General features: G+C 44.6%; 1 protein-coding gene across 1 annotated transcript in view; it reads right to left on the bottom strand.

Moving 5' to 3' along the window:
• The window catches only part of rapgef6 (Rap guanine nucleotide exchange factor (GEF) 6), a gene marked incomplete at its 5' end in the record, with an annotated part of 403,897 nt that overhangs the window by 154,826 nt on the left and 232,137 nt on the right, over positions 1-16,934 (bottom strand). The window contains 1 exon segment of the mRNA XM_083643176.1: positions 7,464-7,592. Within this exon segment, the coding sequence (XP_083499302.1) occupies positions 7,464-7,592 (129 nt within the window).

The raw sequence follows: 16,934 nt of genomic DNA, 5'->3' as shown, positions 1-16,934 counted from the left end.
TGTGCTCTCGACTTTTATACCATCTGGCAGCCAGTCCTGGACCAGGTAGAGAAAATGGACGCTTCAAGCATTTCAAATGTATAGATTTACCCCCCCCCCCCTCTCTCATATTTATTTTCATTAATCTGTTTTTGTTTTTGTTTTTTTTGTTTTTCTTCTGTGTGTCTTTGTGTATTGATATACTGTGATGTATGACATGATGTATGTGGTGTAATAGGCTAGGGGTTCTCGTGGGATGGGTTTTTGTTTAAAAGTGTCAAGTGTATTTAAATCTGTATTTGTATTTTGTATGATATACAGAAAACGAATAAAAAAACTTTGAAAAAAACTTGCACACTCCTTTTGCCCCTGTATGCAAAACCAGTAACTCTTCCTTCTTCTCAGGCTGAGATGATCACCATCCACTAGCCAAATGTGGTAGGTAAATAAATATTATACCGTATTCAAACATTTCAGTTTGAAAATTTAATCTGGCTGTCAAATCAGTGATTTCTTCATGGTTGGGATGTAATGCTGTTATGGCTGGTGGGAGAAATAAGTGAATTTCCTGCCCTGCAACTATAAGGCAAATTTCCCTAACTAACAATCCAATCTGACTCCTGGGTTCTGTGGAGATTTGCTACCTGGCCAAAAGGTTTGCAGCTCTCTCTGGCGAGTCTCTTTGCCTCTCAGCTGGTGCTTTGGAGAGCAGGGTCGTTTTTTTATAGCATGCAGCAAAGTGCCCTCTCTGTGCTCTCCTCCTGGTCTTAGATCAGGTTAGAGCCAGGGAAGTGCCCTCTCTGTGCTCTCCTCCTGGTCTTAGATCAGGTTAGAGCCAGGGAAGTGCCCTCTCTGTGCTCTCCTCCTGGTCTTAGATCAGGTTAGTGCCAGGGTAGTGCCCTCTCTGTGCTCTCCTCCTGGTCTTAGATCAGGTTAGAGCCAGGGAAGTGCCCTCTCTGTGCTCTCCTCCTGGTCTTAGATCAGGTTAGTGCCAGGGTAGTGCCCTCTCTGTGCTCTCCTCCTGGTCTTACATCAGGTTAGTGCCAGGGAAGTGCCCTCTCTATGCTCTCCTCCTGGTCTTAGATCAGGTTAGTACCAGGGAAGTGCCCTCTCTGTGCTCTCCTCCTGGTCTTACATCAGGTTAGTACCAGGGAAGTGCCCTCTCTATGCTCTCCTCCTGGTCTTAGATCAGGTTAGTACCAGGGAAGTGCCCTCTCTGTGCTCTCCTCCTGGTCTTAGATCAGGTTAGTACCAGGGTAGTGCCCTCTCTGTGCTCTCCTCCTGGTCTTAGATCAGGTTAGTACCAGGGAAGTGCCCTCTCTGTGCTCTCCTCCTGGTCTTAGATCAGGTTAGTGCCAGGGAAGTGCCCTCTCTGTGCTCTCCTCCTGGTCTTAGATCAGGTTAGTGCCAGGGAAGTGCCCTCTCTGTGCTCTCCTCCTGGTCTTAGATCAGGTTAGAGCCAGGGAAGTGCCCTATCTATGCTCTCCTCCTGGTCTTAGATCAGGTTAGTACCAGGGAAGTGCCCTCTCTGTGCTCTCCTCCTGGTCTTAGATCAGGTTAGTGCCAGGGAAGTGCCCTCTCTGTGCTCTCCTCCTGGTCTTAGATCAGGTTAGAGCCAGGGAAGTGCCCTCTCTGTGCTCTCCTCCTGGTCTTAGATCAGGTTAGAGCCAGGGAAGTGCCCTCTCTATGCTCTCCTCCTGGTCTTAGATCAGGTTAGTACCAGGGAAGTGCCCTCTCTGTGCTCTCCTCCTGGTCTTAGATCAGGTTAGAGCCAGGGAAGTGCCCTCTCTATGCTCTCCTCCTGGTCTTAGATCAGGTTAGTACCAGGGAAGTGCCCTCTCTGTGCTCTCCTCCTGGTCTTAGATCAGGTTAGTACCAGGGAAGTGCCCTCTCTGTGCTCTCCTCCTGGTCTTAGATCAGGTTAGTACCAGGGAAGTGCCCTCTCTGTGCTCTCCTCCTGGTCTTAGATCAGGTTAGAGCCAGGGAAGTGCCCTCTCTGTGCTCTCCTCCTGGTCTTAGATCAGGTTAGTGCCAGGGAAGTGCCCTCTCTGTGCTCTCCTCCTGGTCTTAGATCAGGTTAGTACCAGGGAAGTGCCCTCTCTGTGCTCTCCTCCTGGTCTTAGATCAGGTTAGAGCCAGGACACGTCCCGGTGATGAGGGATATCAGATCCTGACTACCTCCACAGCTCACACGAGTAGCAGAGACAGACACAGAGAGAATATGGAAGGAGAGAAGAAGAGAAGAGGAGGTGGAGGAGATACAGGAGGAGAAGAGGGGTTGATAAGGAAGGGAAGACGTGCAGAGAATGGGAGGAAGAACAAAAGGTAGGAAAATGAGGAATGAGGGAACTAGGGCTGCAACTAATTATTTTCATGATTGATTAATCCATCAATATATTCTTTGATTAATCAGTCTATAAAATGTATAAAAATAATGGCAAATGCCCACCACAAGTTCCCAGAGTCCCAAATGATTCTTAAAATGTCTTACTTGTCTGACCGGCAGCCAAAGACGCCATACTACTCATCTTATAATGATATGCAACAGAGAAAAGTAGCAGCTCTTAGCACTTGTGAAGCTGTAACCATGTAAATGTTTGGTATACTTACTTGAGAAATGACGAATTACTAAAATGATTAATCGAGTATAAAAAATTATAATCAATCAAACTTGATCAACCAATCGATTCATCGGTTAATGGTTTCAGCACTGGAGGGAAGGGGCGAGGTAGGAAGAGAGGGATGGAGGAAGATAGAGAGAGAGTAACATGACTGTGGGTAAGGGGGGGGGGGGGTGTGAGCTCTTGAAGACATCTGTAAACAAACAGAGAGCAGGGCCAGTAGTTAAACTGATGTTAGGATAATGGGACCAGGCCTGTGTGATAAATATCTAACCCCAGGATGACAGGACCAGGCCTGTGTGATAAATATCTAACCCCAGGATGACAGGATCAGGCCTGTGTGGTAAATATCTAACCCCAGGATGACAGGATCAGGCCTGTGTGGTAAATATCTAACCCCAGGATGACAGGATCAGGCCTGTGTGATAAATATCTAACCCCAGGATGACAGGATCAGGCCTGTGTGGTAAATATCTAACCCCAGGATGACAGGACCAGGCCTGTGTGATAAATATCTAACCCCAGGATGACAGGATCAGGCCTGTGTGGTAAATATCTAACCCCAGGATGACAGGATCAGGCCTGTGTGATAAATACCAGACCGGGGCCGACCTGGCTTACATCAATCTGAGCCGAGAGGGGAGGAGAGGTTGTGGATGAGATAAAGAGGTTAAACTAAGATTAAAATAATATCATTTTAGTCCGTTTGCTATTGACAGACTTATCCGGCGCAGGTGACTTTGTCAAATACGGGCAAAAGTGGATGATGGATGCCAAAATTGGTGGCTGGTGAAGAAGAAAAAAGTGTCTTTACATAAACTTGGTGGCTAGTGAAAAAAAAGAAAAGTTTCTATACAGAAACTCTTTTCTTTCTCACCAGCCAGCGATTTGTGTGTGGAAGCAACGGTCGGTTTGTACCGAAAAGCAGCATGTTAGCATTGTTAACATTCCTCACTGAAACAAATCCACCCCATTAGCTTGTGGCTAGCAGAACACATTGGTCATACCAGGTCATTAGCTTGTAACTAACTCATTATTTTGTGGCTAGCAGAACACATTGGTGTCAACGATGAATGCTAACAATGCTAAAAAGCTGGTGCCAACACACACACGCACGCACGCACACACACACACACACACACGCACACACACACACACACACACACACACACACACACACACACACACACACACACACACACACACACTATGCCAAGTAGGTTGTGGAGAAAAATGACAGCCTAAGTAAATGATGGCAGTATCCTGTTAAGAATGGGCGAGGTTGAAAGGTGAAGGGTAGGAGGAGGACTTGCATGGCTTCCTGTGTAAAAAGGTAGGAAAGGAAGGGCTGAGATGATGAGATGACAACCTGTCATCTACCTCTCATGGCTTATTGATTCTCACATGCCACATTCATCCAAGGCACACCTCCTTATTGACTGATAAGAAATGTCACATAAAGGGGAAGCTCATATCGTACAAGAGGAGAGAGCAAACTATAAAGACCTGCTGGCCAGGCAATATCACATCTCCATTTGCATGTAACATTTAACATTTGAGACATCAAGCTGACGCTGACTTGCATTGTGTGCAGCGGCATAATAATAAGCTTCCTAGATTGGCAACATTAAAGGCAACCATCAGCAAGGAGTGTAGAGGTTGATTTATGGTAGGTTAGGGTGCTCAACATTTTTCATATGTGTCGCTCCACAGAAAGAAAAGAGACGCACACAGCGTTTCTCATTTATACTTCGGCCAAAGGTTCCAGCAACCGCGGCTCTCCCCTGCTCGGCTCCTCTCAGAGAAGGAACGCTTTGTTTCCTAATATGTTGCCTTTCCTCCAAGTTCAAATCACTCGCAAAAGGCAAAACATAAGCAACATAAGCACGGGCCCTCGTATCTGTAACTCCCCGCCTCGGTTCTGAGAACCACTCCGCTCTCCAGACCTCCACTCTGCCCACACCGAGCCCTGTCCAAGCTGCTGGCCCAGGCAGGCTGGCTGTCAGACACCTCTACACTGACGGAAGTCTCTCTCTAGCCAATCACAGTGCACGACAAAATATGACAGTGTCCACGACATAACAACATTCTCCAGGTACCAAGGGCGTCGTTTTGGTATGGCCCACTTCCTCACACCTTTTTACTGCTGTAGTGTGTTGGTCATGTTTAACAAAAAGTAGGCTACATTAATGTATGTGTGTGACCTTTCCACCGCTGCAGGATGAAGAGAGCCGTCTGATCACCAAGATGCACAAATGATGTGCTATAATTAGCAAGCTACCATGGATTAGAAAGAGGACAAGTAGATCAGACAGGCAGATAGACAGAGAGCCAACTAGAGCGGATGTCCTTGCTACAGCAGACAGTGGAGTTTCATTCCAGAGGACGGGCTTTTCTTAGGGGCAGAGAAAACCTTCATTGTTGATTCATCCAAATCATTCATTTACTAATTGGGAGTAAAAACAAGTTAGCCTGGTAAGAACCATCTTGTGAACATGACCTCACATCCTGTTTCACTCTACATACAGTACAGTATCAGTCTCGAGTTCCTGTCGCTCACAGCCATTTCAGCGGGTGGGAGTACATGCCTTGACAGACAACTGCTTCAGCCAATCAGCGTCGCCAAATCCAATCCAAATCCACTCGGAAGAACGCCGATAATGCCTTTTCTGCCGAGAAACACCGCTGGTGCATACTCTTGTTCTTGTTTAATTGTTGTGAATGAGTCTATTTATGCAAAAACGGCACTTATGTCTGTTTGCGCTCGACTCACGTTAAGGCTACCGTTCGTTGTTTTGGGAGACGCCATTACTGTTTTTCCTGCGGCTTCCCTGATTGGCCGGTTACGTTGCCAACTACGGCGCAGGTCCCTGATTGGCCCCAGTTACATTGTAATTTCATTGCTGGGGGGCGGGTGGAAGTGAAACAGAATGTGAGTTCATGTAATCAGGATGGTTTTACCAGGATCAAATCAAGTGGAACCGCGCAGAAACTCATTTATACCACAAGAGATGACAGAAGAGGTGACTCAGCTGCGAGTGACCTCAAACTCATTTGTGTATTGGAAGTTCTTTCTACACCAGTGAAAAAATAAAAAAATAAAAAAATATTTTTTTATAATTAACTCATTGAGTGCCAAGGACGTCGATCGACGTCAAAGTAAATAGTGACGTAGAGTGCCAAGGACGTCGATCGACGTCAAATGCGTTTTTTGACGGTGGGACGTGGATAAAAGCCAGATCCATCTCCTGTGAAAGTATGGTGGCTGTTGAATGTGTAAAAGCTATTTTAGGGACCCATTAGGTGGCGACAGTGCTCTCCAGATTAGAGAAAGGCGAGGAAAAAAGAGAGAAGAAGTAATGGGGAAACGGAAATCGCATCGATATGCATGAAGCATAACGTTAGCTGTGCCTGTGAACAGCAGTCATCTGCTGCCACAATTGAGCCCCTCCGTGTCCGCTGCGATAGCCCCTCCATATGATTTAGTTGCCGACACCAGCGTCTTTCTGAAAAGTTACATTATTCTCAGCTGGGAGCTGGCGACAGGCTGTGAAAAAGCGGGGTGCAGCGCACTTTTCAGTGCAGAGCAAACGCACTCGCAGCAGAGCCCCAGAGACACTCCCACGGAGGAGGAGGAGGAGGGGGGTGGGCACGCAGGGCACTACAGCATACAACCATTGACAGTAAACACAGACCCAGGCAGCAGCAGGCTCGATGCACAGAGACAGGCAAACAAGCTAGAATAGGCTATCTGATGCCCACCAGCAGTAAATCAAGACCAGCAAGAAGGTGTAGGGTCTGCGCACGCAGGGGCCAGCGCTGCTGGTTGCAGCTAAAAAATATTATTTGGCCAAACAAAATTCCTTTGTTTTCACTCTTTTATTGAAGGAAATTATTTTTGAGGTGTCACTACATCAGAAAATATTAGCTTCAGAGTCAATGATGTGCTTGAAATGCTTCCTTTCACAAAAGGCTGAATATCTCAGATTCTAAATTGAAACGTGTCTTTTTGCTCAAAACAACCTATCTCTCCGGCTCATAACTAAAGAACGGAAAATGGTATCAATAAACTTTTTTTGCAGATGATAGAAGAGAGTCTCATCGTTCTTTGTGCGTGTTCGGTGTTTACATAGTAATATCACACAATATTCTGTGGGCCTCGAGAAATCACTGAAAACGCTCTGAAACTCTGGCACTGGGAGCGTCCGTTCTCCAAAAGTGGCTGGCATTCAATGAGTTAATAGAGAGCCAAAGTGAACGTCACTTCCTGCTTCAGCACTGTACCAGAGATTTTCATCCATCATTTATTTCCCCATAGAAAATTTCGTAAAATGCTTATAAAAATAGTTTTACTTGGTCAAACCAAACAGTTCAGATATATTTAGAAACAGGAGACCATAGAACATTTCACTCGGACCAAAACTAAAAAAAAACGCAGATTTAAAGAAAATATGTTCTCGATGTTGTTTTTTTGAAGTTTTGGTCTGAGTGAAATGTTCTATGGTCTCTCCCGATTCTAAATATAGCTGAACCGTTTGGTTTGACCAAGTAAAATATTTTTTATAAACATTTTACGAAATGTCTACGGGAAAATAAATTGCGGATGAAAATCTCTGGTACAGTGCTGAAGCAGGAAGTGACGTTGACTTTGCCTCTCTATAGAGAGGACACATCGAATCCATCCAATAGAAGTAAATCCACAGAATAACCTGGATTCTATACACTTTACAGATACTGAATGATGACGTTCCAGTAAGGAGATGCTCAAACAGCCAGAGGGCTACGTGCTTGTCAGTGGACATGCCAACACAAAGAAACATTAAAAAAAGGCGCAATGCTGTTAACAGGAGTTGAAGCACCCACCTGGTAAATATCCGACAGGCTGCTGCTCCCCGAGTCGCTGGCGATGCTGCATCCCGATTGGCTGGGAGGCATGTGCATCACCTGGTGGGCGTGGTCTGTCAGGTGCATCTTATTGAGGTCGGCGGGAAGCTGTGCAGAAAGACAGGAAGTAGAGGAGAGAGAGAGAGAGAGAGAGCGAAGAGGTATGAGTTCAACAGAAGTAAACATACACCCACACAAAGCCGTTTCAATGAGCTAAAAGCCAGAGATGCTTTGGTACTGTCTGCCATTTGATACAAGCAGAGCATTAAGAAGAAGAGAATGGTGCTGGAGGAGACACCTGTGTGAATGATGTACCAGGGCCGCGGGTTCATCTCATTTCTCATAGTTGGGGGTAAAGGGCAGTTTTATATTGCCGGAGTGACCTTAACAAAATGATGTGACAGTAAATCTTGGCAGAGGCTTTCTTATGCAGACTGCCCTGTCGGTTCTATCAAAGCCATCTTACAGTTTACCATCACAGGACTATTTATATGCCTCTGTACCCAGAACTCACACTGAGTTTCAGAAAAGAGCCTTCATGTTCTCTGCTCCCTCTGCCTGGAATGGACTTAAAGAAAACTGGGAAATGGCAGGCTGAGGCTTTCATTGCTATATCTGCTTTTCAATCTCAAATTACAGACATTTTAAAGAATACGATGGGAGAATGTTGCTGTATGTGATGACATACTATGATATATAAAAAGAGATCATTGATCTCTCAAGTGACTACCTGGTAAAATAAAGGTAATTTTTTTTTTAATATCATGGAAAGTTAGTCTTTTTCCATAATTCCTTTCAAAAAGTGAAACTTTCATAGATTATAGATTCATTACACAGTGAAATATTTCTAGCCTTTGTTTCATTTTTCATAATTTTGGCCTACAGATCCAGAAAACCCCCAAAACAGTATTTCAAGAAATTAGAATAGTGTGAAGAAAATCAGCAGTTACTTCTCAGTTATGACTGACTTCAGCCTCAGTCCACTCCCTCTAAATCTACGCCACATTTTTGAATCGTCTTTGCTTGACAATCCGCTGAAGCCCACGATTATCCATGTTATTTCCATGATATTAAATTTTTTTGGAAAGGATCTGTATATACACACACCAAAACACCCCCCCCCCCAAACACACACACACACACACACACACACACACACACACAGCACCCACAAAGAATGACCACAATTCTAGTTTTTTTTTATCACGAAATAAACAAAGACAACAACAATCAGCAACTATTCCTCAAACAAATCTCTGTATGGCTCTCAATTTATTCTCCTAAGGACAAGAAAACAATTTGGCACAAGGCAAAATTTGAGTATTATTGATAAAGACGAGCAGAGACTTCTAAAACATCTCCTGTTTTGGCATTAATAATAATAATAATAATCGGTCTTATATAGCGCTTTTCTTAATACTCAAAGACGCTTTACAATTAACAGCTAAACGTGTAACATAACTAAGGACAGGTGTTGGACAGACACATGTGGAGGTTAAGAAAGGGCAGGGGGAGGGCAGGACGGAACGGGGCAGACGGGACAGGACATCCTAGGGAGCTACAGGGTGGGAGGGATAGGGGAGGTGGATGATCAGATGTTATAGGCTTGCTTGAAGAGATGGGATTTAACTTGGTTTTTAAAAGAGGAGAGGGTGTCAGAGTTCCGGATGCTGGGGGGCAGGGAGTTCCAGAAAACTCCCTGATTACTCCATTAAAGCTTTAACTGGGGCAGCAGGATTATAGCACAAAATGATACTGTGGATTTTCCTTTTTTACAGATATTGTTATCATGATCATCAATAGTAATATTAGTCCAGATGATCTGAGGAGGAAAAGTATTCTGTTGCACTTTTTGCATAATATATATTCACATCGACTATTACCTGCTACAGTAGCCGTTTAAATATCGCCCATATGCCAATATTCTACAGTTAGCATTGTGGAAACTAAAATGGTGATTATACATTATTAATTGTGCATGATCCCACGCTATAGGTCCACCTGAAGTCTTTGTGTCTAGCTCTAGTCTATTCCGTAGGCTTCATTACCTGTAATTGTCCAATTCCCCATTGATTGATTGATTGGTTGATAGACATAGTATGAATTCCCAATAGGGAAGTCCATAATACCACCTGCCGCACATTTACATTGAGCCTCCAGCACAGCTCAGCACAAACAGTTGCACAGCACATAAAAGGGAACGCTTCAACCCCACGTAAGTCTCAATGAAACGCATAACAGCAATAGACACAAATGATCTTCTCATCCAGTGCTGCTTCTGTAGAATGAAGATGCAACAGTGAAAGATTCAATCAGAAGCTAAACTCCTAATCCCATGTCTGACCAGTCAGTCCATAACATGTTATGTGAGGCAGCTTCAAGGCAGGTGGACTAAAGTACAAGTCCAGCTGCTAGTTCTGTTCTGCGTATACCCATCATCTCCTCCCACATCTTATCAGCACAGAGCTGGACGAGGCCAGCAGCAGACTGAGAGGATGGCCTTTCTCCACGGTGGGTGAACCTCCAGCATGCTGCCTTCCTCCTCACCACAGCACGGTGTCTCTTCTCCACTATCAGACACTAACATCTCCTGTAAGAGCTTCTTAATGGCTGCTGCACAACGCCTGCCTAGTGGATGTAGACCGGTGTTTAACAGGGTCCACAGATACGACAGAAAAGTCTGATACACCACACAAAGATAGATGCAGCCGTTGTGGAAGGAAGAGGAACCGGAGAAGACTCCAGCTCTGATTTCTTTCTTCATTTGGTTCTATTGTATAAGACCAGGATTGATCCAGTATAAAGACACAAAATGGGAACTTCCCCTACAGCTACTGTACATGTCATGTAGGCAGCCAGTTTTCAGCTGGACACACGTCCGAGTCGCGGCACCATCTCTGCTTGCTCGACAAAGGCAACCATCTCTTTTCCAGGTCTTACCAGTTTGGGTCGAGGCAGGATCAGGGTGAGAGAGGATGTCCTCCTACGACAGGCAGCAAACTTACAGCGCACCTCTTCCATTGCCACATCTGAATCTGACAGCACTGACCGTCCAAACACACACACACACACACACACACACACACACACACACACACACCACCAGCAGCTGTACACGCGTAGCCACACTGAGCCAAACTGAAGCCTGGAAGCTAGCTGGGGCAGCATGGAGCCAACATGCAATATTAAAGATGTCATGTCTGGGGGTGCTGCCCCCTCTGCTGTAGTGTACGACCCCAACAGCACTTAACACACACACAGACACAGACACACACACACACGTGCGAGGGCACATGCAATCACGCACGCACACACACATACACACGCACGCACACACACACACACACACACACACACACACACACACACACACACACACACAATGTGCCGTCCTGCACCAGCCTTGGCATTCAAGCTTCTCCACAGTTGAAAACTCGAGTACTAAACTGGTGCCGTTTGTCATTTCTGCATGCAGCATAAAATTAAATAAAATTGACAAAAGAAACGGTTGAACAAGGGTTAAGCAACCCTGGTCCACCCTGGTCGTTGATATGAATGTGGTATGAGAGAGAGAGAGAGAGAGAGAGAGAGAGAGAGAGAGAAAGAGAAAGAGAGAGGGAGAGAGAGAGATAGAGAGAGGGAGAGAGAGAGATAGAGAGAGATAGAGAGAGAGAGTTGAGAGGTGTGAAGGCTTCTAATTCACACCCCAGACTTAATCCCACTCTAATCCCCACTTTCCTTCTCCCAGCGGGCTGAGGCGGGCGGGTGGGTGGGTGTGGGTGTGGGGGTGGTGGGTGGTGGGTGGGGTTCTCCCATTCTCCTCATGCATTAATGATGAGAGTTAGCAGATGAAATATAAATGTATACGGCTCCTTCGGCTGTACGGCTCCATCATGTCAACAAGGAGGCACAGTCAAGCTGCCTCTAAACGCCATGTCGCACAACGGGCATTAACACACCAATGACCTACAGTAACTAGTCTGATTAACTGGCATTAACACACTAATGACCTACAGTAACTACCGTAGTCTGATTAACTCATTACCTACAGTAACTAGTCTGACTCTGATTAACTGATGATTACCTACAGTAACTAGTCTGATTAACTGATTGCCTACAGTAACTAGTCTGATTAATTGATTACCTACAGTAACTAGTCTGATTAACTGATTACCTACAGTAACTAGTCTACTAACTAGTGATTAACTGTGCAGAAATGAATCTATTAGCTGCCACAGTGAGGAGAGGAGCAGGGTCACTGCAGACACTCTGCATTAGCCAGAGAGAGGAAACAAGGCCTGTAGCAGTTACAACATCAACGCCTTATCTAGCTCTATAAGAAACAAGGCCTGTAGCAGTTACAACATCAACGCCTTATCTAGCTCTATAAGAAACAAGGCCTGTAGCAGTTACAACATCAACGCCTTATCTAGCTCTATAAGAAACAAGGCCTGTAGCAGTTACAACATCAACGCATCAACATTATCTAGCTCTATAAAGCCGTTTTCACACATGCGCTTTATACCGGGAAATGACCAGAAAGCGGTGTAATGCCTTCATGTGTGAAAGTTTTCGGTGTGAAAGTTTTCCGGTATAAGCGCGACCCCGTCATCGCGGACATTTCACCACTTTGGAGGTTGTCACAAGAGCGGTAGGTCTGCTTCATGTGTGGGCGTGCCGATTTCCCCCCCTCCCCTCTCTGCTCGCTCTCTGGCCAGTCCTCCAGTCTGCAGAAGCCGCCCAACGCTTGTTGAGAAAGCAAATGCACGAAGCGAAATGTGGAAGTATTTTGCTTACGTTGCTGACAGCGAAGGCAAGCCCGGACACATCAAACGAAGCCAGTCTGTAAAAAGTGCTTTAACGCGACGCAGGTGAACGGATAAACATCGAACCAGCCAGGCTATTTCTCTCAGACACGGATCCCAACTTCTTCAAAGATTTCAGTTCAAAGACTGGTTAGCGAATGTGAAGGATACAATATACATGCCCTCTTAAGTCAAACGAGTGTGATTTATTCTGTGACAAGCAAACTTATTTAACCATCAGAGTTTTGCCGACCCCCAAAATAAGGATGATTCCCCATCCAAGTGCACACGTCACTCCCCACCCGCTCTGCAGTATGCATGTATGCATTATCTATCTATCTATCTATCTATCTATCTATCTATCTATCTATCTATCTATCTAAGGTAAAGTAAAGGTAAAGTCCCACTGATTGTCACACAATGTGTGAAATTTGTTCTCCGCATTTGACCCATCCCCTGGGGGAGCGGTGAGCGGCAGCGTGCGCCGCGCTCGGGAATCACATGGTGATCTATCTATCTATCCATCTGTCTGTCTGTGTGCGTGCGTGCGTGTATGTATGTATGTATGTATGTATGTATGTATGTATGTATGTATGTATGTATGTATGTATGTATGTATGTATGCATGATCTATCTATCTATCTATATATCTATCTATCTATCTATCTATATATCTATCTATCTACTGTATCTATCTATCTATCTATCTATCATCCATTCAAAAATGGCTGTTGTGTTCTCCTGTAACTCCACTGATGGTTCTATGGAGCCAGTCAAACGAGCCAGGCAAAACATATTAGGCTGATATCTTCTTTTCCCCTCTTCAATAAAATGCTCTTTAACTTCCAATTTCAACAGTGTGATTAACTGGTTTTGGGCCTGAGTGCTGGCTTCTGCTTATTTCCTTGGTGATAAAACAGGCTATAAAGTCCATACTGGCCATTTGGCTGCAAAGACAAGGGAATGGCTTTCCCAAAGGCATTTTAGAAATGGGATAATCGTTGCTTCATTGTAAGTCAATGAGAAGATGTCCTGATGCCAAAATGGTTTTAGGAAACCTTGGATGACTCTATAATGGATGAGGCCTGGTCTGTCTGGCCTAATAGTCTGATATAAGCTTGTTAAGGCTCCCAGAAGTGGCCACATCATTAACACACAAGAGGAGGAGGAGGAGGGGGGAGGGTCAAGAGGTGGTGAATGGGGAATTTGCTATGAATTTAAAAACGTTTCTATTTCTTTTCTATTTTTCTACCTGTCATTACACAAGGGACTTCATAGTTTTCTATTTTGTACATGCCATCCTCTCCAAACAGAATCACAACCATCGTGCACATTTCTCCAGAGAAATGGCCGTCAATTAGAGCAGCGGCTCCCAACCTTTTCATATAATAATAATAATGTGTTCTCAGAGCACTTTTTATTTCAACGATAAAGGGAGCTGTCCATCAGCGCCACAATAATGTCCTAATTGACAAATAATTAATTGCAAATTAAATAACGGTATCAGTCAACAATGGAGAAATGCATTCTCATACATAATTATAATAATTACATACCCCCCCCCCCCCCCCCCCCCCGCCATGAAGAAAGATTGTAATGTTTTCAAATTATATGGTGGCACACTTGCAAAATCTTTGTGGCCCACAGGTTGGGAATGGCTGAACTAGAGAAGTATTTCTATACATTTTGATTTCTTAAAATGTATATCAGCTGACTGATCCCCTTGCTTTTGATTTGTCTGTCTTTATCTTCTTGCCAAACATTGTCACCAGCAGCACTGATGATGCTCCTGTAGACTGAAACATTTACTGCTTTTTAATCCACTTATTATTATTTTGCACAGTGAGCACTCTGTTCACTGATCTCTTCAATTAAAAGAGAGATTTTTGCATTTGATCTCAGCCTGTGGACTTTTCATTGAGGCTTTTCCAGCCCAGAGACATTGGTGTGCGGTTTTCACTGCCGTCCTCTTAAAATGTGTACCAGAGGAGAGAGAGAGAGGGGGGGAGGGATAGAGAGAGAGGAGAGAGAGAGAAGGTTAGAGAGAGAGGCAGAGAGAAAGGGAGGGAGAGAGGGATAGAGAGAGGGGGGAGGGATAGAGAGAGAGGAGAGAGAGAGAGAGGGAGAGGGATAGAGAGAGAGGCGGAGAGAAAGGGATAGAGAGAGGGGGGAGAGAAGGAGGGATAGAGAGAGAGGGGGGTAGGGAGAGAGACATCCAAAGAGACAGGTAATGTAGTAAGTTAGTTAAGTTAAGTTATCCTCTGCATTTGACCCATCCTCTACTAGGAGCCTTCCTAGAACTAGGAGCAGTGGGCAGCCGCAGTGCAGCGCCCGGGGACCAACTCCAGTTCTTTTGCCAGTGCCTTGGTCAGGAGCCCTGACAAGAGCATGAACCCTAACATACATGTCTTTGATGGTGGGAGGAAACCCGAGCACCCAGAGAAAACCCACACGAACACTGGGAGAACATGCAAACTCCACACAGAAAGGACCAAGGGACGGACCGGGGTTCGAACCTGGGACCTTTTTGCTGTGAGGCAACAGCGCGAACCACTGAGCCACCGTGCCGACAAGACAAGGTAAGACAAGGAGAGAGACAGGTTTGTGGGGTAGGAGAAACAGAAACCAAGTGAGGGTGAGACTATGAGAAAGAGAATGATGAGGTGAATAATAAAGATTATGTTTGTGAAAAAACACGTTTAATGAATTAAAAAAGAAAAAGAAACAACAACAACAACAACAACAACACGTAGACTCATTTGAAGTCTCGACTGTGGTGAAGCCGATGAATCCTGATGAGGACGATCATTAAAACAGGCTCAAGAAACAATGACAGCCAAACCAGGCTCGCTCAATATATAAACAAAGTGAATATTGCCAGGATGAGATATTACTCAGCGAGGCCTAACTAAGGCCAGATGTCAACTCTAAGAAACAGTCCAAGAGCTCTTCAAGGTTCAAGGTTCAAGGTTTATTCACAAATCAAAATAGAATAATGATAGCAAAACCACATATGAATGGGACCTGCTGGCTTGGCAAAAAGCTGCAACATAAAATATAAATATCTTGTGGAAGGAACTGAAAAACATGAGGAAGGAAGATGTAAAGTATGACACAATTGGACAAATCTTGACTAAACGTTCTATCTGAGAAAAAAAAAACACTACAAACTTTGTATTTCATATCTAAGCTGCAAGATATGTCAGGAAGTTGTGCTTTGATTGATGCTAAGGCTAAGAACTTTCTTGGCTGGAACTACAATCATCTATGACTAAGAACTCAACAGCGGAGTCAATCCAGGCAGTAATGAATGAATTCATGGCAGGGTGATGTTTCATGAACTGAGCTGGCCTGTAGATGTCAGCACTGAGCAGTGACAAACTGCCTTGACAAGACTGGACTGGTACAAGGGACACAGCACCACTCAATAGAGAAATGCATCAAATGTGCATGTACTGGAGGAATCACTAAGCCTCCCCGTTGCAGTGTTACTTTCCGTTACCTGAACAGAGGATTGAAGTGGACACATGTTGTGTGCTTCTAGTACTGATAAAAAAAACACAAGTTTCAGTCAATAGAGACAGTCTGTGTCTCGTCATAGACGGGGGGGGGGGGGGGGGGGGGGGGGGGGGGGGTGTAGCTGGCTGGGGGCGTGGTCAGGGTGGGGTAAATCCCACCGTTCTCCCCATTCAGCAGAGTTACCATTTAGCTGCTAGCCCAGCCCAGGCAGACACGATCAGGGATTCAACCACCGCGGTAAACACACATCTGAACAGACGTCTATGTACTAGGGATGGGCATTTCTAGCAAAAACACTATTCGAAATTCGCTGGCCAAATTCGAATTTAATTCGAAATTCGAAAATAAAAATAAAAATGTAAAAAAAATTAAAAATTTAATTTTTTTTTTTTTTTTGTGAGTGAAATGTTGCATTGTCTCCCCTGATTCTAAGTCTACGGCTTTATTAATTAATATAAAAAGCTTCTGCTGTGGATTTTTAGCTCAAACAAGCATTGCACCACTGAAGTAAAGAACATGTTACATGACATTGACATTTTCGAAAATAAAAAACAGTTTTGACAATCATGAGTGGTTCATTAAATATTTAGTAGGCTCAGGTCTGAGTGCCAAAGGGGTGCCAAAGTCACCCCCTCTCCCTCTTCATGGGATTTCATCCGCCATTCATTTTTCCATAAACCTTGCTTAAAATGCTTATAAAAATTGTTTTACTTGCTCAAACCAAGCGATTTGACTATACTTAGAATCAGGGGAGACAATGCAACATTTCACTCAATTCCCCCCCCCCCCCCCCCCCCCCGAATTTCGAATTTCAATAATAAAAGTCGACCTTGATAATAACAACGATTATTCGAAAATTTGAAATTCGATGCCCATCCCTACTATGTACCTGCTCTAGAATCCACAATCCTGTAGTGTAGAGCTGCAGCACCGTCACCCCATTGAGATATGTTTTTTTTACCCCACGCGCACGCCAGCCATATATGATTTTGTGGGCATTCCCACACAGACCGACTGTATCTATGGGTCAATTCACCAAAGTCTGGCTCATGCAAAGAAGTTAACATCTATGAGAGAAAGAGACACTGAAAGTTGACTGTGATATTTCCATGTCCTCTCTCTCTAT

The sequence above is a fragment of the Poromitra crassiceps genome (genome assembly GCF_964638095.1).
Source record: "Poromitra crassiceps genome assembly, chromosome: 1".
Lineage (NCBI taxonomy): Eukaryota > Metazoa > Chordata > Actinopteri > Beryciformes > Melamphaidae > Poromitra > Poromitra crassiceps.
The sequence above is the reverse complement of the archived record's forward strand: the minus strand, read 5'-3'. Positions and strand labels throughout refer to the sequence as shown.